Genomic DNA, 26,312 nt, shown 5'->3' with positions numbered 1-26,312 from the left:
TACTTTAGATAATATTAAAGTTTTCCGTAGAGCGTGCACAAAAGTTAAAAACCTGCAAGAAAACCTCTGTAGGGATGCTACCACTTTGCCATTTAATTCCCCGTCGTTTAAAGGTTAATAATGTTTGAATTTAAAAATACGTGGAGAATGTGGCCATGGATGAGACACAACTGAAGAAATTACTTGAAGATACAAACAAAGAAGCAAATATGACTTTCATAAAGCCGTAAATTTAGACTGCACTCACAGTAACGTCTGCTATATGCCTCCTCAAGATCTCTCCAGAGTGATCCTTTATTCGAAGAGAGATTTTTGTCTTGTAGGTGTCGGGCTTCCCGGCCATCAATACAAGACCAGTGTCTTCTGGCTTGGGGGGGTATGAAATCAGAATCTCTGCAAAGAAAAAAATGATAACGTTATTATTTCATGTGGATATGATGTTCCATCCGTTACAATGGCTGCACCTGAATATAACATGTATGAGTAATTTGGAAATGGTGATGAATGGAAAGTTTACAGGCAGACTGACTTCGGTGCTTTGTTCAACAAATGAGAAGAGAAGAGAGAAGAAAAGAGAAGAGACAAGGGAAGATAGAAGAGAAGAAGAGAAGTGTGAAAATAAAACAGAAGACAGGAGGAGAAAGAAGAGACAATGAAAGGTTTTAAGGTATCATGATGACTTATCTCACCTGTCTCTGGGTGGCTTGGGTCCGGAGTCTGATAGACTTCAAACTTAAGTGGGAAACCTGAAAGCTGCTCTGGATAGTCACAATGGAAGCTGAAGAGGTTAACAAAACTGAATCCCTCCTTGGGATCAAAGGTGCACTCCTTGTCTCCCAGGTCCAGACGCTTCCTAATGCTGACATTTTGGGCAGCTTCGCCAAGGATCCCTCCTGCATAAAACAAGAACAAACTGCGTAAATAAGACATTATAGAAGGAAGCAAAATATGCAATTTCCTTAAAATCTGTGTATACAGACTAGTATAGATTAAAAAGTATATAAACATTAATATAAAGTCTAACAGATGAGAATTACAAACAGTAGTACAACTGTTACAATAATTACACCGCTTAAACAAACATATACATACCGGAAGTTCCGGAAAACAATTATGATGCTTACAATATAACTTCACAGCTTACAATTTTTTTAATTCTATATAACCCACAACTAACACTCCTCATAAATTCTGCATGTAGCGGCTTCCAGTAACTGAACACAACCTCAAAACTAAGCTGCTAATTCAGCCAGAATTATACCCAAGTTACATTTGAACCGTTTTTAGGTTCAGGCTTCGATGACCTCTGGCGGCCAGCGGTTGTACTGTGTTTGGTTGGTCACGAGAGGATGGTATACCGCAAGAAACCGTTCCAGCTAGCATAATCTCTATGTTTCCCTTACGTCATTACTAACCAATTAGCTGTTCTTTCCCCCCCCCCCTCTCCTGTCTAAGGCTCGTGAAGACGTGCGATGAAGACCTGGCTTGGGTCTTCCTCTTTCCGGTCGACTGTCGTAGCAAGCAGATGTGTGTAATGTTTTGTCTGGCTTCAAAATCAGTGGTCCTCAAATTTGGTTCGAAATTATGTCCGATACGCTTGATACGATGGTCGACGGAATTGGCAACTTGTGTACATAGTTTATTTTCTGGTGTGAGTCGTAATTTTGTGAGTAAATGAACTTGTAAGTATGCTGTGCTTGTGATCGGGTGTGGCCCAGTTGTAACAAAGGGCCTCATCTTACTGTTGTGTATGTATCGTCATATAGGTTGACTGGAATTGTATTTGTGTAATCATGTATATTACTCTTTTGTTAGTGTGTAAATGGAAAAGAGTAATTGTGAGTTTTGGTGAATGTATCGCGTGAGTTAGACTGTTCCATAAGGCAGTATGGGATGCCCTGTGAGAGGCTAGCTGCGTGATAAGAACCGGGAAACACCAGTTCGATCACGAGCTACTGCGTAGCGAAACACGTGATCCAAAGCTTATGCCTGGTAGTGAGGCTAGCGGCTCTCTTGGTCTCCTGGGAGCGTGTTCACGCCGAGACAAGATGAGTGTTTGAATCCTTGTGTGGTTCAAACGGATGACTGATCAATGTATGGGACTTGATCTTTCATGTTTCTGTTCGCGGACCATAAGGTTAATAAGGTCGCGCAGAAAAGTAAGAAGCTTTGGAAAGAGCGTTGTAATGTACGCATCGTGTATTGGAATCCACTGGGTGTTAGGTGTGTACGGATGTTGTGTGGGTACGGATGTCGGTGTATTATTTTGTGTATGATGATTGTGTTGAGGCTGGTCTGACAGCCGGGGAAAACGTGCCATGGGGTACCGTGAGTAGTATTGGGAAGTGGCAAGGTTGAAAGGTGTGAACACCTTTGGTAGCACTTCGCCAAATAATCGTCGTGCGGTGTTGTAACGTAGCGTGGCTACGAGATGGAGGTGATGATTTATTTGTTTAATGTCGGGTTGACGGCCGGACTGGCGGCTGAAAGGGAAGTTTGCGAGTATTAAACCAGTACTCGCAAACCTACAACTTTAAGGGGGGGGCCTTAGGTATTATTCTGCTTAAATGAGGGAATGGGTTCCCAATCTGTGTTTAGGGTGTGGCTGTCATCTGTATGAACGCACCTGGGGTCTGTATGAATGTGTAAACCTTAATATTGTCTTTGGAAAGATTAATTTGTATTCTTGTTTTGTATTACAGTTTTGTTTTTGTCATTTTTGCTTTGTTCAATTTAAATTTTAAATTCATTTATTTGCTTTAACTTCAATTGATTGGGATTTGATTTATGATTGATTGTGAATGTTCAACTGCCTTCAATGTTCCTTGGTTTCCCCAATAATATCTCGGGGCGTAGAATACACGAGCAACGAGTCAGCATGTATAAGGTGGACCGGATGAGCTGATGGTTCATAAATGGTAGCAAATGGACCGGAGGAGCAGCTATCGGTTCACATTCATTCTTCATTTTCGTTTAATAATGTATAAATATAATCGATTAATGTAAATTACACAAAGAAACTTTTAATGGTGACAAAGTTTCACTACTCTCCCGTCATGTCGGCACATTTTGACAAAACAAAAGTTCCACACAAACTTTGAATATTACATCATGTAAAACTTATGAGACATCTATTGAATGATTGCAATTGAATCTGCAGATACTATGCTGGGATCTGTTTCGATTGTATATTTAAGGACACAAATTCTAACTCCTCCAATTAAAGTTTAAGATCTATCACAGTCAGAACTCTGAAATGAAATAATATCAAGAATACTAATATAAAAGCTTCATTAGCTCTAATGAAAACCAAATTACTCCAACTAAGTACCTTAAAACCAAAACCAATAATATCTTCTGCCACAGCCAAATTTAAATTCGTTTATTCTCAAAAATTATGAACTCAGATATTGCTTTCCCCATCCAAATGTCAAGGTCCATGACCGGACCGTCATAGAAATTCCAAGACATTCACATATTCAACTAAAATCTTCATTAAGTAGTTTCATTTATACCCCGGTTCATTTCTCTCTCCCACACCAAAATTTCAACATCAAAATAATTCTGCACCATTAGAGCTCAGTTCTTACCATACGTTTCCACTCAAGTGACTCGAGTGGCTTTCAAAATGATACAGAACTCACCTTTAACAGTGATTACGTACACGCTGCCAGGTGAGAGGATATTCTCCTTGATTATGAGTTTGTCCACCCGTGAACCCAGCTCTGTATTATCTTCATTTAAGAGCAGGTCCTTCTTCGTCGTTAAATCTCTGGCTGTCCACTTATAGAATCCCTCACCATCAGTGCCATTACATTCCTCATTGCATACTGCTTTCAAGTAGAGTACCTCAGAGCTGCTTATTTGTCCCTCAGGACCACAGTTCTTAACACATCTGTCAATTCATAACACATATACAGTAGTAACAAATCTGTGATCAAAAGCACAGTTATAAGTTTTCTTTCATATTATTAGTTGTCAATGACAGTTGAGACAAAATTGCGTTTACACAACATTACCTCAAAATCAGCACTCAGTTATGGCAGTGAAATTAGAATTTTAAACAGAAGAGACACTCAAAATCTTGAGGCAGCGCAAATGTGTTTCTAGAGACAACTATTAGGTCTTACCAGGCTGGACCATCAGAGGAACACTAATATTAGAGAAAGACTTAAGGTTCTGAATATAGTTAAAGTAATACAAATGTATTAACAAAATTGAAAGACCGTTTGTAATGCAAGCACAGAAATTTTCTTCCAAAATAGGCATTCTGTCACCAACCACGAGGACGTAGACACCTGGGACGACCGAAGTGTCGATCAAAGGATCAGAAACATCTATCTTGGGACTCATAGAAACAGGTCATATGCCCTAAACCCTAAATAGTTTATGATGATGACGAACAGTCATTTTATCCTATCATAACATCTGTGTGTTCCAGTAACAAACTCTAAACCAATCCACTGACATTCATGAAAATTGGTATGCATTTTATGACAGTGAAGGTCAGGAACATGTTATATATATATATATACACACACACAAACACAATCGTTATTTAGTATGTGCTAATGATATGGAATTTAAATATATATACAGGGTGATTCAAAATGTTAGGGCCAAACTGAAGGAGCGTATCAGACTTCCCTACCTTCAATGGCCTCGACTGACTCAGGATAACTTTGGAGGACATGGATTCCTATTCGAATGTTGTTCTCTCTGAGTCCCTATATATGCCCCTTCAGTTTGGCCCTAACCTTTTGAATCACCCTGTATATATATTTAAATTCCATATCATTAGCACATACTAAATAACGATTAAGAAAATTTATCGCCGTAATGATGGAGACAGTAAGGACCTTTGAAATATTGGTAAACTCCTACCAGACTACACAGTACAACAACCCAGAAGACAGACATCTTCAGACTCAATGCAGTGAAAATCTCAAATCCTACCAAGAAAATTGATTACAAAGAATCATATAATTTTATGCATTACTTTAATACCCAAAAAACTCATATATAATTACTAACAAAATAATAATCGCAGGAGACAAAAGATGACACTGTCACATCATGCAAAGTAGTGAAGCAAATTCAAAACACGGAGTGGTTCAGTTCAAGACTGGCAGACGAGCATACAAAGGCCAGCAATGATAAAAGCAGAGATGACAAAAGTGAAAAATTAAAATTTCAGAAGCATAAATAAAACATCCCCCTCATCAGCATCTGAAGCAACCCATCGAAACAGATGAGGAGAGTAAGAATATGTGTAAAAAAGAGGGTGAGACAAAGTGTCAAAGGAGTGATGATGAATCTGTGGAACGATATTTAAAAAGATGCCAACAACATTCTTAAATTCTCCCGTACAATGTAAAAAGGGGGGGGGGGACAGAGAGAAGAAAAAAGAACAAAACCAAGCACGGTTAATACTGAGGACCAAACAAATTAGCTCAGTTGTGATGTATGTGATCTGTATTTTGAAAGTACCCGCTTTCAATGCTGGTCAGGGAACTGCCGTCACGATTAAGACGTTTAAAGATTTCCTCACCGTGTACACAAAAATTATGGAAGAGACAATTGTTTTCTTACTTCCCATTCATAAATACATTGTCACATAAACTTGCACACAATACAGAATTCTTTAAATAATCTAGGAATGAATTTTAGGTCAAAACAGTACACTCACTCTATGGAGAGCTTGGTGTTTTTTCCCCCGATGACATGCACTACTTTAGAGGCAGTGCCTGAAGCAGGTAATATTTTATTTGGAAATTCGCCAACTGTACGGGGATTGCTTTCATCAACACTTACTGTCACAGTAAAATTGAAAACCCCAACACCAGGCTTCAGTGTTAGTTCTTGTTGACCTATAAGAAAATCAGCCCATAATGGCTCAGTAATAGTTATTTAAAACTCGTACCATGTACTTAGTTAAGTATGTTAATGTCAGTGAAATGCCAACAAGCAACACGGTGGTAAGATTTCAAGATATTTGCTATTCGGGATATCACAAACATTTAAAAAGAAGTCCAGTTGAAATTAATTAATACATGTGAATACTGAATTTTTACACTTTTATAATTTCCTGGAAAAAAAAGAACCATTAACACATTCAGCCACAGTTTAAAACTTCCAACGTAACTTATTTCTGTTAAATAAAAATTTCTGACGTGGCATGTGGATTAGCATTTCCTTTTGCAGTTTATGTCAAAGGAAGCTGAAATCTCCCACAGAAATCAATTTGGGCAAATGTGAAAAATAAAATTCTCAATGAAATATTTATGTTCTGCTATTGTCAGTAAAAAGAGTCGGACTTGTGAATATGATTCTGTTGAGACCATAATTATGCAGAGACACGATCAGTTTTGTATGATGAACAACTTCAAAATTATATATTTTTTACTGTTCAACCTCAGTGATTCAGGAAATATATTCAAGAAAGTTGTGATCCATCACTGATGTATTAGCAATAATGGTTCAATCCTAATTGAAACAATACGGTACACAACCACTGATAACAGAACATGCAAAGTAATAAAGTAAGAGTACAGCTGTCCCACTACACGCCATATAAGCGCTTAGGGGGAGAGGCGGTATAACTAATTCTTGACCTCGGCACTACGCGGGGGTGAGTGGTCAGCATCATGCCCTGGCCGCACAGTAAAAAGTTTGGACCTGTTGGTGTTTCCATCGGCTTGTTACAATTAAAATCATCATTACTGTTTCTTCTTTCTTCACAGGATTTCTTGGTGCTGTTCCTCTTGAACGAATGGCAATCAGCACCAACCAGGCCTCAGGTTTCTGATGGTAGCACATTCCTTTTCTCTCTTTTTTCTTTAAGTGTTCTTCGTTAGTGCATCCTTCTGTTCTTATAGGGGTTTCTGTACAGGCATACCTCGTTTTATTACACTTCGCAAATATTGCGTTTTTTACAAATTGAAGGTTTGTGGCAAACCTCTGTCGAGCAAGTCTATCGTCGCCATTTTTCCAACAGCATGTGCTCACTTCGTGTTTCTGTCACATTTTACTAATCCTCGCATTTTTTTAGACATAATGCTATTGCACACTTAACAGACTACAGTATAGTGTAAACATAACTTTTATATGCACTGCGAAACCAAAAAAATTCGTGTGACTCGCTTTATTGCGATGGTCAGGAAACGAACCCGCAAAATCTCTGAGGTATGCGTGTATTATCCTGCGTACGATGTCTTCAGATTTTCCTTTATCTCACCAATTTCAATGTCTGCAATTTTATTTATTCTTTTAAGATATAATTTTTCTGGTTTATCACTAATTATGCATGTGTTTGTCTTCAAATTTGGATTTACATATCTCTCTCCATAATCTGTATGCTTCTTTATAATTTTGTGTTAATGCTGTTGCTTTCATGTGAGGCTACGAGCAGCGTCAGGTGGCTGAATGATGAACAAACCAAATCTTCTGGCAGAAGATTTAATTATTTAATATTTACTGTTGTACTTGTTATTATTTGTACTGTGCTGTATCTGCAATTGGCCATTTGGCTATTGACCGGGGGGGGGGGATAAATAAAAAAAATTTGAAGTGAATTACTGCCACTACCACACAGCCACCAATACCTTCATTATTCCAAAATTAACAAACTTAGGTCTCCTGGCATTTTAACTAATTTACCTGTGAATTTAGACATATCCTTGCAGACGTCTGCTGATTCTGGGGTGCAGGACCAGGAGAAAATGAGGTGATCTCTAGCATCATGTGGTTCATTCGGATCTCTGGAGCCCACAGCATTAAGAATCACCTCTGAGGTGACACTAAGAGTTTGCTCATTGTCCCCAGCCAATTCAGCAACGATGGGGAGAGCTACAATACGGAACCAGCACTGCAAAAAACCAAGGCCAAAAGACTAAATATATCGCACTCCCAGTACTACGACATCATTCCATGCTCAAAAGATTCAAAGGAAATTCAACATTATCAGTTACTCACAAATGATAATATATTTAACTGATGAAAACAAAACCTAAATAGATTTAATTTTCACAACAGTATTTGTGCCTCATCAGACATAAGATATGTCACTATGACTCGAGTCCTTTTGAATTGGGTAGTGGTATTTCCCTCACATGACCAGGGCTGTCTGGCATAGGGATGTATTGACCCCATCACCCAGTGGGATGCCACTGCAATCAGCCACCCGAGTACTGGCGGGAAAACCAGAACTACAGAGGTGGTAGGAAATGACCACCCTCAGCCTCAACACAGAGGACGTTCCTAGAAACCTGGCAACCAGTCGTTGGGCCAATCACCCACACTGGGTTTTTTAATGATTCAGAGAAATAGAGATTGTTCGGCCAGACAGCTTCCATGGAGATGACATAGGCGAGGAAAGGATATACGATTTTGAATTTGGAATATCAAGACTCTAGTAGGGAAAGAGGTAGAAATAGTCCAGGAAATGTTCAAATACAAAACCAATATATTTGGAATTAGTGAAGTTAAGAAAAAAGGAGGTGGAGAAGTACTTTTGGATAAAGGATTCACACTTAGGTACCCCGGAGTGGAAATGGGAAGTCGTGCAAAGGAGGGATTGTGGATTATAGTGGATGAAGAGGTAGATAAGAAGGTCAGCAACTGGAACCCAATAAACTCTAGAATTATGATAATGGATCTAGAAATGCAGCAACAAGTATCTAGAGTACAAGTATACGCACCAACCGAAGATGCAGATATAATAGAAAAAGATCAATTCTTTACTGATCTCCAAAGAGTTGCAAATGATATAGCAGAGAGCAGAAGAAAAATTTTGATAATGGGAGACCTAAGTAGCTGGGTAGGAAACGTTGTAAGAACTGGACATGGAGCTATAGGCAAATATAATGGAGAAAAGATAAGAAATGAAAATGCAAAAAGACTTATTGAGTTCTGTATACACAACAACTTGATTAATGGAAATACTTTCTATATCCATAAGAACATACACAAAATCACATTTGAGGGTCAAGGTGTGAGAAGCTAGAAGTATAACTGACTATTATACATATATGGAAAGGAATTAAGATATATATTTCATGATATGAAGGTTATTCGAGGTGCAGAACTAAATACGGACCATAGACTAATTATAGGGGATAAATGTTTCAGAAAGACTTCAAGGAAATGCAGGGGCAAAAGATACGAGAAAATAGGTACAGAGAATCTTCGAAAAACTAATAAACAAGAAGAATATAAAAATAAGATGATTGAAAAGATGAATGAACTAACTAAAGAAGAATTAGAAGACAGAGAAGAGTGGAAACTAGAGAAACGCTGGGAGAAGATAAAATGTAGTATACTGCAAGTGGCAGAAGAAGTATGTGGAAAAAAGAAAATAAATACTGGAACAAAACGCACAAGATGGTGGACGGAAGAAGTTAAGGAATGTGTCAAAAGGAAGAAACAAGCATGGAAGAAATATACCCATAGAAAATTAGATGATGACCATCAGCAATATATAGGAAACAGAAATGAAGTCAAAAGGATGTAAGAGAAGCTAAAACAAGAACATGGGAAGACTTTGGGAATGAGTTAGAGGAAAACTATAGGGAAAATAATCATAGATTCTGGAAGGTTGTGAAAAGAATGAGAGGCAAATTTGGAAAACAAATTTGAAACATTAAAAACAGAGACAGAAATTATTATCCGAAACTGGAGATATTTTGGACATACGAGGTGCGATCAGAAAGTTTCAAGACTGTGTCAATAGAGGGCGAACCGGAAGTAGGACGAGCTTCTGCCGCTAGGGGGTGCGGCCTACATTCATAGTGAATCAGTGTGCAAGCCGGCATCATCGAATTAGCATTTGTTTCTTAGTTACGGGCGTTTTGGTAGTGCGTTACACCGACCCTCCTGCGATTACGGAATAGCGGATTTTCATGAACAAATCAAATTTTGCCAAAGACTCGCCAAAACGGCTACGGAAACCTATGAAATGCTAAAGCAAGCATTTGGGGAGTCCGCAATGGGTCGTGCATGACGAGCGTTCTGGACGACCATCTTCGAGCACAACGCCCGAAAATGTGTCGAAGATTCGGCAGGCCATTCACGAAGATCGACGTCGTACCATCAACGACTTGTGCGACATTGTTGGGATAGGCTATGGGACCTGTCAGCTGATTCTAAAGGAAGAACTCCACATGCGACGCATCATGACAACGCGCCAGCGCACACCGCCCTCAAAGTTCGGCAGTTTTTGGCCTCAAACACCATGGCCGTCATCCCGCACCCTCCTTATTCGCCGGATTTATCTTCGTGTGACTTCTTCCTCTTCCCAAAGATGAAAATTCAACTAAAGGGAAGGAGATTTGAGACGGTAGAAGAGATTCAGGCAGAATCGCAGTTGGTGCTTGACAGGCTGACAAAGAAAGATTTCCAGGGATGCTTCCAGGCTTGGCAGTGGCGCTTGGATAGTTGAGTTCACTCCCAGGGGAACTACTTCGAGGGTGATGGATGAATTTAATACCTGAGATAAGTGTACGGGTTTTTATAGGCGCAGTCTTGAAACTTTCTGATCGCACCTCGTATGGAAAGAATATTACGAGAACAAATTGAAAGTAGAGAAGAAAGACCAAGCACCAAGAGGAAATTCTAGAAATCATTCTGGAGAAATGGAAAAGGATTAAATAACAAAAGCACCAGGATGGGAAAATATAGAACCCGGATATATAAAATACAGAGGAGATCATCTCACTGACAAAATATATAAGTTAATGTCACAAATATGGAGAGAAAACAAAATACCCAAGGACTGGGAGAAAAATATAATAATACCTATATACAAAAAGGGAACTTCAAGTGAATGCGAAAATTATAGACCAATATGCCTATCCTCGGTAATACTTAAAATATACACTAGGATTTTGGAAATCAGATTGAGAAGAGTAACAAAAGAGGAATTGGAAGAAGAGCAAATGCCTTTTAGACCCAATAGACAGACACAAGATCATATATTTTCAATACGAAATATATGTGATAAATTTATAGAACAAGGAAAAGAACTATACTTGGCATTCACAGATCTAAAATCTGCATTCGACAATATAAGATCAGAAATTTGGAAAATACTGAAGAAAAAGTCTGTACCGTACAAACTGCGCGAAGCAATTAAGAATACATTTCTTAGAAATGTATGAAAGGCTTTAAAAGATGTCTGCCTAAAATCAATCTGATCCACTTTTGTACTAATCAGAAAAAGAGCTCCCATTTTAAAAAATGACTGACACATAATACATGTCTGGAATTTTCTGTTATCCTGCTACCTTGGTAAATGATGAGTCAGAAACATACATTGAAAAGAAAAGGAAAAAACTCTCTTCCAAAATTCCCAATATTTGATTAAGAGGGTTTAAATTACTAATTGCAAGAGAACTACATTTCTCAAACTGTGAATTATGGTATAAATTAAAAGGAACTGTTGCATTTCACTAGTCTCCTTGCTTACAGTACCTGTACATAAATGTTAACTTTAATAAACTGTGACAGAATCTACATCAGATAATGGAAATTTTGGCCTGTCAGTAGTAGACTCCACAATCAATAACAATGCTCTAGAATTGAAATCAACGTCCATATTCTGCTTAGTTCTAATGCCCCTATACATGACTGTTCAGTGTTCTCACCATATCACTATCCTTAGGCGTAAGAAATTCTGAGGTTTCATTGCTCTTCCGTACTACTTGATGTAAGAAACCATAGTCTCCATAACTCATATTGTATGGTTCAATAGTGTACTCATTTCTTTTTTCGTCGAGTGAAATCAAGTTGCTCTCTGAATAAAGAATAGAAAAAGTAAAATTAATATTACATAGTTTAGAAATAGTTCAAAATCACATTTTACTTTCATCCAATTCTCATCATCATCAGTTGCGCTACAACCCTTTTCGGGTCTTGGCTTCCTGAAAGGTTTTCTGATCTTGAAGTGTGCATTTATGAGTAGCGAGTGACCAGCCCACTGACTCTGCACAATTTTGAACTCAATCCTGATTTGACTGCCAGAGCCATCTAGAAGTGTATCAGGAGACTTGGGCAAGAAATGGTCGTTGAATTTTCATTAAGAAACATCTCGTATCATCCTCGTAAGTTTCTCTTACATACCGTAAATCTACGAAATGGGACTGCCAGCTTTACTTCCCCTCCGAAGGAAGTTGTGCTACCGATTTATATCACCTTTAAAAATCCGTCGACTTCAGCTGGGATTGAACTCGCGAATCTTGGGTTCAGTGGTGAGCATGCTAACCACTAGTCCACCGCGGGTGGCTTTCATCCATTTATAACCCGTATTAAACACGCTTGTAGGAACAATTTGATGGAGGTTTCATGAATACCAGCATTTAAATTTTTCCTTAAATAACAGGAATAAATATTTTGATTTACAGAAAAATAACTTGAGATCAGCATATTTCATAAAATGTTTTAACAAAGCTGTAAAAATGTTTCAATTGTGTTTGGTAGACAAACAGCTTGAAATTATCCTGAACGTGTGACATGTACGTTTCGTACAAACTTAATTCTAGCGATATTTTATAGTGTAATAAACGCTTTTAAATGTGATAGAATATATTTACCTAACAAAATTTGGCATGAATGTCCAACATAACACGTTATCTATAATTGTGGATGGTTTACGAGTTTAAATAAAAGCGCCCATCCTTCGGAATGTTCATCTGATGCAAGATCATCAAGAAAGCCTATACAATATAAATGGTTTTTTGATCACTGGCTGCATTTTAAAAATCATGTATCATCAGAACACATGAACTGACATGTTCAAAATTACATTCCTTTACACTGCTAATTATTTCAAAGTAATGTCTTAATTCAGCTTACTGATCTTTGCACCTTCCAATGTTTTGTACAGTGGGAATGGTACTTCTTTGCTCATGGTGAAAATTCCCCATATATACTTTAGTTCTGAAGACTCATAGCAACGTTTCACATGGCCACGTACAGTATGCTCCTTTGCTCTTTCCCACTTACTCATTTCCTCGGTAGACCTTCCACTGCAGGACGGCAAAGAAAATGTATGAGATAAAATACAGCATGGGAAATCATAAATGCTACTAGAAGCGGTTAATTCTTCTGACTGCTGTCATGTAGAATGTTTAGATTAGGTTTGTCGAGTAAAGGTCCTACATTAAATTAGATTTCTGATTAGTTGCAGGATTTGAGGTTTTCACGGCGGCGCATCCAAAGATGACAGTCTTCTGGGTTGTTGAGTCCTGTAGCCTGGCAGAAGTTTACAAACGTTTCAGAGGACCTTCCTGCCACCATCATATGGGCAATGAGTGTCTGATGATGGTGGCAACAAGGACCTCCAGAACGTCGGCAAGCTTCTACTAGACTACGTGGCGCAACAACCCCGAAGACAGCCATCTTCTGATTAGTTTCTTACACATGAATTTAAAAATGGAAGGAGCAGAAGGTAAAGTAAATACAGTCCACAGATGACGAGAAAAGCCCTGGTAGGAATGCGATATACGCGCATGCTACTAGCCAACCTAAACGCATTCGTTCCACAACCACTGAAGGAACAACAGACAAAAGGCTTTCATATGTTCTAATGGGTACAGCTTTAAGATTACCTCACAGTGGCACAGCGATTGAACACCCGCAGAACACATTAGAGGTGCGCTCAATACACGCTAATTTCAAATGCTTGATGTTTCCAGTCTGTGTGTAGTAGCATAACTCTCTGGCATGTCACACTTCGCACCAATAGCAGCCCTCTAGTCCAGCTGATAAGTAACATTCACCCTGCAACGACCAGAAACGACTTCCCCTCGTAGGGTTTTTCTCCTGATCTGTGGACTGTATGGATTATTCCAGGCTGGAAGAACTACTAACGAGAAAAAAGTCCCTACCTGCTCTGCTACGGATAGAATCAAAGCAAAATGACATATTTCCAGTAACAATTGAAAGGTGCATAGCACAGTGCAGGCTCTTCATTGGAACATTAATAAGGTTAGTTACTCAGCTGGTTAGGAAATTATCCACTTTTAGATAGCCCAAAGGAAATGAATTCAAGGTTTATCGCCGTGTTCACATGACACTGCCGCTTGACTCTCTTCGTACTAAGCCCAGTATTGACCCTGACACTCTGTTTTGACACGTAGCATTCCGATATACTCCCATTTATGCCTAGCTTTCCCTTCAGATTCTCCCAATACAATTCTATATACATTTTTCATTTCTACCACACGACTGATTACGTCCCTCGTCACTGGCATCAGAACAGGAAAACTGAACCACTGGAGCATTTACGCTCTCTGCATTCCTGTCGGAGAACCGCATGCAAAAATTTTACTACGGATCACAACCCAGACTTGAAGAAGAGTCTACTCAACCTGCATTTCTGAATTCTCTGCAGAGACACGCTATCTGCAAGTTACACCGACACCAAACAGATTGAATATCCCTGTTGTTTATTAACGGAATAAAATGTTCTGAGGTATGAAGACTAAGAATGAACAGACAAAGATAGACACATTGTGTTACAACTGAACACATGTGGAAGGCAAATAAGCACATGAAGATATGATCAGATGACGCATCAGTATGGGAGATAGTAAAATATAACAATTAAGACAACTTGAGAATCCAATATTTGTCAACAATTCAGGATGTAACCTCAACACGTAATCTGGTTGCCCTAAATTCAAATTGTTTTTTCGTACATTTACTCCAAACTAGTTACACATAAATAACATTTAAAATCAATATACAGTATACAAAATGCCTGTAATGCCATTCAGACACAGAAAAGAATCTTCTTTGTACTCGAAACTTAAGTTTCACATTAACAGAATAATCCACTTAAAATGTGCCAATAACTAGGTTGTGAGGGTTAACAGACATAAATGAATCAAAAACGCTTGTTACACCGAAGATATTAAAGTAGCAGAACCAAAAATTAAAACTAAACTCAATTTTCATATTGGTAATTCTTCCATAACCAATATAAAGAACGCACTATTATGACCCCGTTCTGTGTACGGGATATAAATAGTTGTCAGTGGAACCACGGTTCCGGAGAATTTGACGTAAATACGTCTATACGGAAAGGAAGTTTACATATCGGCTTTATTCTAAATATTTCCTTTATACATGCTTTACAGTTGAGATAAGTTTGATTAAGACTTTGCTTATTTAACTTGATTTAGTTACGCTTAAAATGGGTCTGTGGTAGCTGAATGTAATGTAAAGTAATGTAAGGTAATGTAATGAAATGTTTTATAGGTAACAACAATGCCAAGTAAACTGATGACGTTTCCTAAGTAACAAAAATGCCGAGTAAATAGATGTTCCTTAGGTAACCATTATCGTCGATTTGTTGATAACCAGATGAAGTTTCCTAGGTAACATAACAATGAAGTTACACTTTCTCATTTCCCTTTTTCTTACACATTTTTGCCGAATGACCCTTCCTTATAGACGTATTTACGTCAAAAACCGCTCATGACATGAGGTTCAGAAATAAATTGAGAAAAACTTCATGACCTTTTCATTCCATCCTCTCAGTCTGAGCTCATGCATGAAAACACGATTTGGGGTCTTCAAGCTAGTGGATCAAGAATAATATTTCCAAGACAAATACTGAACAAATAAACTCACCAGCCTTTGATCTCCATATAGGGAACGCAGTCCAATGGTTTAGGAATGATATATATTTCATATTCTCCAGAAAACTGCACCACTCCACCATTTTTCACTTCAATTGTTATAACCTCGTCATAAAGGGTAACATTTTCCCTTCGTGAATATAAGTACGGAAAATAAAACATCTTCTTCTTTTTTTCTGCAAATTTAAAGTACGTTAAAATAATCACTGACTAAAAAATGAAGTTTAGTCGCAAAACTTCAATATGATCACCCTCTTATCATCAAGAATAAATGGTACCAAATGATGTGTCCTTCCACACCAGAAAAGTCAGAACGTCACAAATGGAGATGCTACAGAGAAAATACAATAACTTTGATGCAGATTATTATACATTTTTGTTACCAAAGGACACACACACACACACAATGGGGCAGGATAGTCTTTGAAAAGTCGACTGTACACTCGGATTGTCAAAGAAAAGCCCACTTTTTATGTGGAACCCTCAGGTTCATCACGGCATTCACAACATCCGGCCACCAGACTCTTATCCTGAGCTAGCTGCATCCATTCCATGTTTCTAATGGATGCTATCTTTTTAATGTTCATTGCTCACTCAATTTAATGAGATCTGAGAATTTCATGGTGATAAAGATTTGATAGTGATCTGAGATACTGCGCCATGCAACATTCCGGAGAAATCATATCATTTGCAAATATGGCCATTTTTTTTAAGGTTGAGATTTCTTCAAATGGCATAACATTATACCAAGTTTTGTGAAAATTGGTTACCTGATGCATAATTTGAAACAGACAACACAACATAGTTATACGATAAGCAGGCAAAATTTGCAGACTACACTTGGGGAAATTAAAACAGAGAATGAATGTAGCTTATCCATTAATGCCAATTATTTACTACTGTACAGGTTATACACAAAAGAATGGTGCGGTTTCAGTTTTGGACATGTTGGAAAGCTGGTTGTTACGCCAACTGAATACCAATTATCACGATTACATTCTACAACTGGACAGAGCCCCCCCCCCCATTTTCACATTAATGTACGAGTGCTTCTCAATCGTGTTTTTCCACAGCGCTGGATCGGACGTGCTGCTGCATATGGGGACAACAACCTTTTCCCTTGGCCACCCCGTTCGCCAGATCCTACATCTTGCAATTTCTTTCTTTGGAGGTTCGTTAAAGACAGCTTTAATGTACCACCATTGCCCATGTCCATCCATGAACTTCGTGATCGGACAACGCATGCACTGCAGGCAATTACAGCGGAAATGCTACACTGGGTCTGGGATGAGTTTGATTACCATGTGGATGTGTGTCGTGTGACCCAGGGTGCACACTTTGAAGGATTGTAATTAATGCATGAGAAACGTGGACAGTTGCCGCCGCTGATGGCGTATGTTGTGCCCGTGTAAGGTAAGAGATAATTTTTTATTAACTTTTGAAACCGCACCATTCTTTTGTGTATAACCTGTATAAAGCCACAACAGAACCCCTTCAAATACACAGAATAGAATAGCAGCTAAATACACTAAGTACGGACAAATAAATTCAATCTACAATTATTTTAATCATAATTAATACTACATAGTGGCCTTCTTGTCTCTCGACACTCAGTAGGACATTCATATTTCTCATGAAATGCACATCTGAGTGACATAAAACAAACCTACCTTTTGATACCTTGTTCTCGAGTTTCGATGCCATTCCCTTTTTGATCTCAGTGCGATTGATATTGTCTTCTATATGTGAAGCGTCTCCGCTGAACTTCACAGAATCAATTCTTCCAGTTGAATATGTAAATGAGAAGTTACTGCCAATGTCATCATCAAAAACGAGATACGTTTCTGCGACCAAGTTATAATACCGTTCAACATCATAAAGAAACTGTGGTCTTGATATTCGGATTATTCCAAGTTTATCTGAAAGAATGAGAACACGCAGGAGATAAAATTGTTACCATTTCAGTACACATGAGTGAATATCATCGTTTAAGTACCCAGAGTGGCAAAATCATAACTGAAGTTTGACAAAGTCACAACAGACGGACAGGTTTAAAGTCTTTTTCCTAAAAACATCACAGTTATTGCAAAGACTACCAGTATCTCAAGAACCCACACAGAAAAAGAGGAATCACATAACTGCTGAAACAACCATTCAGAGTCCTAACCAATCAACCTCAGTACATTAATAAGTTACACATTTATATCAGGATGTTCACTTACTTTCTAGTTCACAGTTCCGACCATGATACTGTGTATCGCAAGTGCAGAAGTAGTTTCCCCATATTGGTTCACAGGTGCCACCATTCACACAGGGGTTGCTCTCACAGTGGTTTATTTCATTATCACAACGACCCCCTACTTGCTTATAGAACCTTTCATAACATTCACATACATAGGCATCAACAATCTCCTTACAAACACCACGGTATTCACATTTATTGTGTTTTCCACGTTCGCATAAGCCCGTAGCCACACCCTGCTGATAGCGAAGCTTTGTTTCCAAGTTGTGTGTGTTACTGTTCGATGCAGCCTCTAGTTTTGTCTCAAGAGCTGTCACCGCCTTGAGAGACAATTCCAAAAACAGGAGCAATATTATGATTGCAGCATAATATTTACACACACCTATAAATAAAATAAAAATAATGTGTTTAGTAGACAGTTCCTAACACACTTCCACATAATTTAAATTCAATGTGCCCTGACACTCTCAAATCAGCCTGTTTAAATATATTTCATACAGGGATTTTAATTTTACTACATTTGCGTTCTGTTGTGTAGAAGTGCTGAAGTGTTCTCTTAACCCACTTCTGTATTACCTTCATAGCCTTTAATTGTTGAATGGAAAATAAAAACAGATGAAATAAACGGTGGGCTTTATGGAAGCCTCAAAGACAGTAACAATACCAAAGAAACAATAGACAACAAAAATTCTCAAATTCACGATTTGGTTTCTAAGCTTAAAGTAACTCAACCAATGGCAAAGAAACAGACCGGGCACTAGCAACTGACAAAGTGTTACACTGTAACGAAAATTGTAACAGAAAAGGCATAATTATTTCAGAAAACATAAATGTTACTGTTATACTTGGCTTGTGGTCTATACCGAAGTATCAGCTTCTTAAATGCCCTTCCAAATACCCAGAACTTTCACAATTATAAAGTCCTTCTTTCACGCAAGTGCTCACAGGTAGTGATGCTGTGAGGTTATGTTCGACAATTTTACAGAAAACCATTTTTAATTTTTAAATGTTACGGTACTGCACGATAAAATTTGAAAAATCACTGGATTTAGCAAGTCCAAAAACAAATAGTGTTATATGAGATCGCTGGTCACATATGTTTGTCGTTCCAGTCATTGTGGCAACCACCGCCCTCTTTTCCAAACGAATTTCCGTTTCTGCATGTACCACGCCAACGAAATCCCAAGTTTGGCCTCTCTCCGATTGAAATAACTGCAATACCAATGTTTCCTTTTGTATTTTAAAAATATTTCGCAGTCCGAAGTGAACGCCAGAGCGTGCGAACTCTTTCAAAGAGAACAATATGAAATTTTGACTAGAATAAACTTTGGCGAGGACTAAATGAAATTTCACACTTATTTTACATTAACCTTTTGATTTAAATTACTCACTGCCGTTTAAAACGATTGATATTTGGAATTAGTGTAATTTACCAAAGAATTATGAGAATTCTGACTATAATATAAAATAAAATAACAATAACACTCCCAGACCACCATTTACGTTCCCATATTGATAACATCAGTGGCTGTAAGAAAGAACTCGATCGTGGAACACAAACGGGAGGTCAGTCATAGCAGTTTATAATGAAACGCTACAAAATTAGGCGCACTAATGCAAACACGGTGACATACCGGTCAATAATTTTTCTTACCTGAAACTGGTTTGCTTTAGTAGTCGTTAAATATCTCGCTTAACTCATCTTCAAGAGATTTACATGTATGCCTATTCATACGCATGTTAATCAACACGAGACATAACATTTCTTGTTTTTAAATTATTAATTAAGGTCTTGACTGAAAGTTACTCACAATGACAATTACTGTCAAACACTGACAACGTTAACAAAACGTTTTCTGATATGAGGTAACTAACAACGTTTACACTATAACTCGGTTAAAACGAATGAGTTAATGGCTATAACGAGCAAATGACGTCACATTTCATTTAACTAAAATCACAACATTTGTACTTCGCTATATAACAAGCACGCTTCCGGAATATAATCAGTGAAACTGGTTTCTCTGGAATAAATATTTTTAGTTCTTTGCTTTACTAAACATTTTCAATTGTTTACGTTCTTAATGGTACTGTGTGTAAAGAATCCAACTTATCGTCTACAGTAATGACTTTATGGAGGAACAATGATCAGATTTTATATGCATTCGTCCTGATTTGTTACAAAATTCTTTCAAAACGCCGGCCAATTTTTGTTTCTGAAAATAATAGAACCGTTTTCTGTGTGACTGAAACAGAGCGAAATAAAAACCTTCAAACATGTTTCCGGTATTGAAGATTTCGTTAACTCTGTCGCTTAGATAACATCTAGAGTGCTTTCTGATGACGACATAATAGACACAGTATTACATGACGAAGACGGCGACCAGAACACTCGAAACACATTCAAAAGTCCACTAAGGTGTGGAAACATTAATAAACGTTTCTGAGAACAGCGAAACCAGAGATGGCGATACATTTCGTGCCCAAGTGTAACAAAAACAATATCTCAGAGACATTATAATGAAATCTATGGAATAAGATTCCGTCCTAAATTAAGGTAATAATTTGACCCCGTACATATCCATATTTTTAAACCGTTCATCCATTGTTTGTGTCGTATTATCAATATTTTCTAGATACACGTTTAAAATGAAATAGAATATTTAATAATAATAATAATCATTTGTTAAATATATTTCTTGTAATTTGCCGTTTGATTTGCGAAAGTGTATTTATAATAATTATACATTACGTCGGATAACCTTAGATTTGAATAATGGCAATCGACTTTGCTGCACTCGTTATAATAGGGTTTTATCGAATTTATTTCATGTCATGCTCCGTCATACCTAGTGTCGCGTTGTTGATACCGGACCTCTTCAAATGGGGCAACTGGCGCGTCCTTAGAGGACGGTCTTCTATTTCTCTCCTGAAATCGAAGCAGTTGAATCACATTTAGTTTAGATGACGACATCTCTGATGGAATCATGGGTGCCAACTTTTCAGAATCTTAGGGTGTGTTCACGGAACAAAAGCTCAAATGATTTAAGAACGCAGCTGATGACAAAGCATCTGCTCCAAAATACAGGGAACAGATCCGAACTAAAGTGGACGTGGGAAGCTTTATGAACAATTGTAAACACCGAAAAAGAAATCTTAGTGACACGTATTCATGTTGATGAAAAATAGTTTAAAATTTAAACTGACGGTGTTCTATTTTACTATTTTACCTAGACATTTCTTTGAATGACTGAGGTAGGATTCAAAGTCATAAGGGAAGAAATGCAGCTAAATTTTTGTATTGTTCTTAAATTCGCGCAACAAAAAGTATTTTATGGAGAATTGTGTGAATGTTGGATTGAATTCTAACGTGAGGTAATGAGATATAGCAAGGGTAAAACTATATGTCACCCTTCTGTTTACACAAAATAAAGGCTGAATAGTTTACTATCAGGCCTGCATAAAGTTCTTAACCACATATTTTAATATATATATATATATATATATATATATATATATATATATATATATATATAGGACGAGTTGAGTTCGCCTGTGAGTGAATCAGTTGTCTGAGCAATGTTACGAAGATTTCTGTCTTCTGGGTCACAGCGCCGTGCAGTTTCCCGACGTTTCGGAGCTCAACATCTACCACACTAGACGGCGCTACGACCCAGAAGACAGCCATCTTATCAAAATCCTACTGAGTAATACCAACGCATCTCAAGTGCTATTTAAAGCCAAGAGTTTCTTACTTAAATGCGACAAGCAGTACACGTACTTTTTATGAGCCTTGTCCTGGCCGCGTGTGAACGAAGACGCAGGGTGGCCAGCGCTCTGGAAAACAAAGAACAGAAAATCGAATCAGATAAATAAACTGCAGAAACAAAAATATCCCACACACGTACCAATTATCTCTGGTCAACAGGATCTACTAGAATTGCTTCATTGTTAGAATGGGACATTGCATCCCCTGTAACACAACATTTACATTTGAACATTTGTTTTAACTTCGATCAATTACAGCGACATCGTCTCACAGTTTTGTTGTGCAGATTGTGCACCACTTACTCATTTTCTATACACAACAGCCGATTCCACGTGCTGCCTAGTGTAAACTGTAACTGGTCTCAAGAGACAATAAAGTTGACAAATCCCGGCTCACCAGTGGCGTTTATTAATATTCGAAACTGCTCACCTCACTTAAAACATCAACACTACCCTTGCCTTCCCCCGGGTATTCCCTGGGAATCGGGAGTTCCATGCTCACCGACCTAAATCCCCGCCCACTATCAAATTCTCCTAAAATCCCTTCCGCACTTTTAAAACAAATTTCGAAGCTGCAACCGTACGAGCGCCTGGCAAGTCATTGGGTTTGACCCGCGACTTAAACAAAACAAACACCGATAAGTTGGGCGCATTGTACAAATGGGGGACATCAGAAACATGTACAAAATTTTGATTAGGAAGCATCATGAATAGGAACCATTCAACATGTGTAAGCACAGATAGGAAGATAATATTAATATGAATCCTAGGGCGATAGGTTTGGAGGATGTGGACTGAATTCAATTGGCTCAGGATAGAGACCTGTGGTGGGCTCTTCTGAAAACAGCAATGAACCTTCTTTTTCCATAATATGTGGGGACTTCCTGAATGGCTATCAGCTCCTACACATCACCACAAGTCACTTTCGGTCTTTAATATACATCAAATAATTATCAGTTTTATTTCACTGGATTTGTTTCTCAACTGTTATGAAACTTAGGCCATGGGCCCCCAAAATAAGTATAGCAGTTCCGCTACACGCCATGTAGGTAATTTGGGGAGGAGAGGTAATATAGCTCCTACTTATTCTTGACCTCGGCACTAGATGGGGGTGAGTGGTCAGCATCACGCACCGGCCGCACTTAACCCCTGGGAAAGGACCCTGGTACCCATTCGATAGGAGGCTGGGTGGGCCCCAGAGCTAATATAGATGCAGAACCTGGAGGAAAAATCCCCTTCATGGGCCCAAAAGAGAGAATAAAGGAAACACAGTCTGTCAGATTAGCTAATGAGGTGGAGTAACACCAACGGAGAGACGCAAGGCAGTCTTAAGAACTAGAGGAATTAGGTCGGAAAGAGTGTATCATGAGTCATGAGACAGAGAGTAGGAGATTAAAAATTGAGACAAATGCACAGATCAGTCAATCGAGTACAAACAAGTTGCACTTTGACCTATAGCAAAATGTCACTGAGGAACAGCGAGATAACAGACTGCCTAAGGTTTGATGGAGTGACGTTAAGATGAAAGCAAGCCCAGCGGAGAGGGGAGGTGATTCATGTCGTGCAAAATCACAGCCTAGGAAACGTAGTACCAGGCAGAGGACCAGAAAAGATTCCAGGTCACACAGGATCAAGCATGGAGACTGAGGGCCAGTTGCAACAGTGCAAGAGACCATTTGGCTGGGTGCATATAAGACTCAATATATATATATATATATATACTACACGTAAACCTCGATTTACGCCGGGGATGGGTTCCTGCACGAACCGGCGTAAATTGAATCGGCGTAAATTGAAACTCTTCTTAGAATTGCGTCAATATATTTAGGTATATGTTCCTGATGTACCTGTTGCCTTTCTTAAAAATATTTATAACAGTAACCTGCTTCATAATAAGGAAAACTTCCCAGTTAAACTTAGACTGAATATGTTACTTAATAGAGAAGTAAATTTCTGAGAATCTTTTACAGAAATTAAGATTTCATCTGGTAATAATCATAACTTATCTTGTGTTGAAAGCACACATTTATGTTCAAACATTGCTAAGCTTGTGTGGAAAATGTTTGAGCAGTGCAAATGATACAGGTTCAGCACTCAAAATGCAAATCTGCGAGGAATGTATAAGCTATGTGTTCTGTTAAGGTTTGCAGTTTTGCAGGCTTGTTACTTTAATTCCGAATCAAACATGGTTCTCCTGGAGACGTAACATCCACAGTAGAATTTTGAATTAATTTTTCAGCATTGTATTCTATTAGGGGAACATGAGAAGCATCCCTTAAGAACTCTGCATACCAAGAATCAGTTCTCTAATTATCAGACATATTTGTTCCAAGAAAGTGCAGCACTGCCCATATGCTATGAATTTCCCAATCGCATGTAGACAGCCATTATACCTTTCCTGGATTTTGTCCTCCTCTGAACTTTTACGAAATTTGACCATGTATCCTTCTCTCTTTCCAGTTTGATTTTGTTTAAACGGGCGGTTTATATAAATCACGAATTCTACTAAATTCTCTGTTGCAGGCGATAGCTGTTTTTCTATTACTCACCCGTTTCAAGTAGGGCCTTCTGAAGCATCTGAATATTGCATTCCACATTATATTCACACACTATAATTGCAGGTTCGATTTACGATTGCACAAAAATTAAACTGAACTTGCACTTCTCACTCTATCTTGCGGACAACGTGAATCCATGGAAACGATAGTTGTTGATTTACAACAATTGCCAAGCATAACAAAAGCTGCTTGTATTGTTGTGAGACAGGCCATTTCATGAAGATTTCTGTCTTCTGGGTTGTTGCGCCGTGTAGTCTGGTCGATGTTTACCAACGTTTCGGAGGTCATACTGCCTCCATCATCAGGGCGATTAGTATGAAGATTTCTGTCTTCTGGGTTGTTGCGCTGTGTAGTCTGGTCGATGTTAACCAACGTTTCAGAGGTCATACTGCCTCCATCATCAGGGCGATGAGTATGAAGATTTCTGTCTTCTGGGTTGTTGCGCTGTGTAGTCTGGTCGATGTTAACCAACGTTTCAGAGGTCATACTGCCTCCATCATCAGGGCGATGAGTATGAAGATTTCTGTCTTCTGGGTTGTTGCGCCGTGTAGTCTGGTCGATGTTTACCAACGTTTCGGAGGTCATACAGCCTCCATCATCAGGGTGATTAGTATGAAGATTTCTGTCTTCTGGGTTGTTGCGCTGTGTAGTCTGGTCGATGTTAACCAACATTTCAGAGGTCATACTGCCTCCATCATCAGGGCGATGAGTATGAAGATTTCTGTCTTCTGGGTTGTTGCGCTGTGTAGTCTGGTCGATGTTAACCAACGTTTCAGAGGTCATACTGCCTCCATCATCAGGGCGATGAGTATGAAGATTTCTGTCTTCTGGGTTGTTGCGCTGTGTAGTCTGGTCGATGTTTACCAACATTTCAGAGGTCATACTGCCTCCATCATCAGGGCGATGAGTATGAAGACTTCTGTCTTCTGGGTTGTTGCGCTGTGTAGTCTGGTCGATGTTAACCAACGTTTCAGAGGCCATACTGCCTCCATCATCAGGGCGATGAGTATGAAGGTTTCTGTCTTCTGGGTTGTTGCGCTGTGTAGTCTGGTTGATGTTTACCAACATTTCAGAGGTCATACTGCCTCCGTCATCAGGGCGATGAGTATGAAGATTTCTGTCTTCTGGGTTGTTGCGCCTTGTAGTCTGGTCGATGTTTACCAACGTTTCAGAGGTCATACTGCCTCCATCATCAGGGCGATGAGTATGAAGATTTCTGTCTTCTGGGTTGTTGCGCTGTATAGTCTGGTAGATGTTTACCAACGTTTCAGAGGTCAAACTGCCTCCGTCATCAGGGCGATGAGTATGAAGATTTCTGTCTTCTGGGTTGTTGCGCCGTGTAGTCTGGTCGATGTTTACCAACGTTTCGGAGATCATACTGCCTCCGTCATCAGGTCGAAGCAGCATGACCTCTGAAACGTTGGTAAACATCAACCAGACTACACAGCGCAACAACCCAGAAGACAGAAATCTTCATACTCACCGCTGTGAAAACCCCAAATCTCGCACTGATGATGGAGACAGTATGACCTCCGAAACGTTTGTAAACATCGCCCAGACTACACAGCGCAGCAACCCAGAAGACAGAAATGTTCATACTCAGCCTTGAAAACCTCAAAGGTTATAACCCAACCAAACTAACCAACAAACCAAAAAAGCCAACTAAGGGCGTAGTCCCTTCCTAGGTAACACCGTTCCTGTGTACGAAACGCATTCCTGGAAATGTTAAATAGGGCCTTGTAACTAAAAACTGAGATTTTTCTAACGCTAATGAGGTTCCGTCGTGGCGGGAGCCTCGACCATTCAAATTGGGATCTGTTGCTGCTGATGGGAGGTTATCCCGTCAGGCAATTATCCAAAGAATTTGGTTGGTTGGTTCTCTGAGGTTTGAACCCAGACTGGAAGGGGCCGTTTCGGCTGAGGTATCTGCGGCTTGGAGGGGAGTTTACTTCAGCTAAGGGCTTCCGTTATCGGGGGGGGGGGCCGTGCCCTATTAAATTATACCCTGGCATTCACCTTACAACTGAGGAAAAGCACGGAAAACCTCAGTCTGTGTAGCCGAGTGGACTGACCACTCGTTGCGCCGACTTGGCCGTCCTTTGG

General features: G+C 38.9%; 1 protein-coding gene and 1 long non-coding RNA gene across 7 annotated transcripts in view; one reads left to right on the top strand and one right to left on the bottom strand.

The window, feature by feature from the left end:
* LOC110840771 (polycystin-1) overlaps positions 1-24,360 on the bottom strand; it is a 44,239-nt gene extending 19,879 nt beyond the window's left edge. For 4 of the 6 annotated variants that reach the window (XM_087345436.1, XM_087345434.1, XM_087345433.1 and 1 more), the window contains exons 1-13: positions 24,201-24,360; positions 21,665-21,720; positions 20,733-20,812; positions 17,864-18,265; positions 17,312-17,560; positions 15,634-15,817; positions 12,850-13,022; positions 11,643-11,791; positions 7,660-7,867; positions 5,690-5,870; positions 3,645-3,895; positions 690-893; positions 248-393 (exon numbers count right to left, since the gene is read on the bottom strand). In XM_087345436.1, coding sequence (XP_087201562.1) covers positions 248-393; positions 690-893; positions 3,645-3,895; positions 5,690-5,870; positions 7,660-7,867; positions 11,643-11,791; positions 12,850-13,022; positions 15,634-15,817; positions 17,312-17,560; positions 17,864-18,265; positions 20,733-20,812; positions 21,665-21,720; positions 24,201-24,248 — 2,331 coding nt within the window. In that variant the 5' untranslated portion in view covers positions 24,249-24,360. Of the gene's footprint in view, positions 1-247; positions 394-689; positions 894-3,644; positions 3,896-5,689; positions 5,871-7,659; positions 7,868-11,642; positions 11,792-12,849; positions 13,023-15,633; positions 15,818-17,311; positions 17,561-17,863; positions 18,266-20,732; positions 20,813-21,664; positions 21,721-24,200 lie in introns of those variants that run through there. The other 2 variants (XM_087345435.1, XM_087345438.1) reach the window with 2 other exon arrangements.
* LOC147874335 (uncharacterized) lies at positions 3,892-11,821 on the top strand. The gene is made up of 2 exons (XR_015534274.1): positions 3,892-4,361; positions 6,744-11,821. It is a non-coding gene; the product is annotated as an uncharacterized LOC147874335 (long non-coding RNA).
* Positions 24,361-26,312: the final 1,952 nt, after the last annotated feature.

Source organism: Zootermopsis nevadensis, unplaced genomic scaffold, assembly GCF_977971745.1.
Source record: "Zootermopsis nevadensis isolate Lab colony 2312 unplaced genomic scaffold, Znev_1.0 Znev_ptg000009l, whole genome shotgun sequence".
Taxonomy (NCBI): domain Eukaryota; kingdom Metazoa; phylum Arthropoda; class Insecta; order Blattodea; family Termopsidae; genus Zootermopsis; species Zootermopsis nevadensis.
The sequence above is the reverse complement of the archived record's forward strand: the minus strand, read 5'-3'. Positions and strand labels throughout refer to the sequence as shown.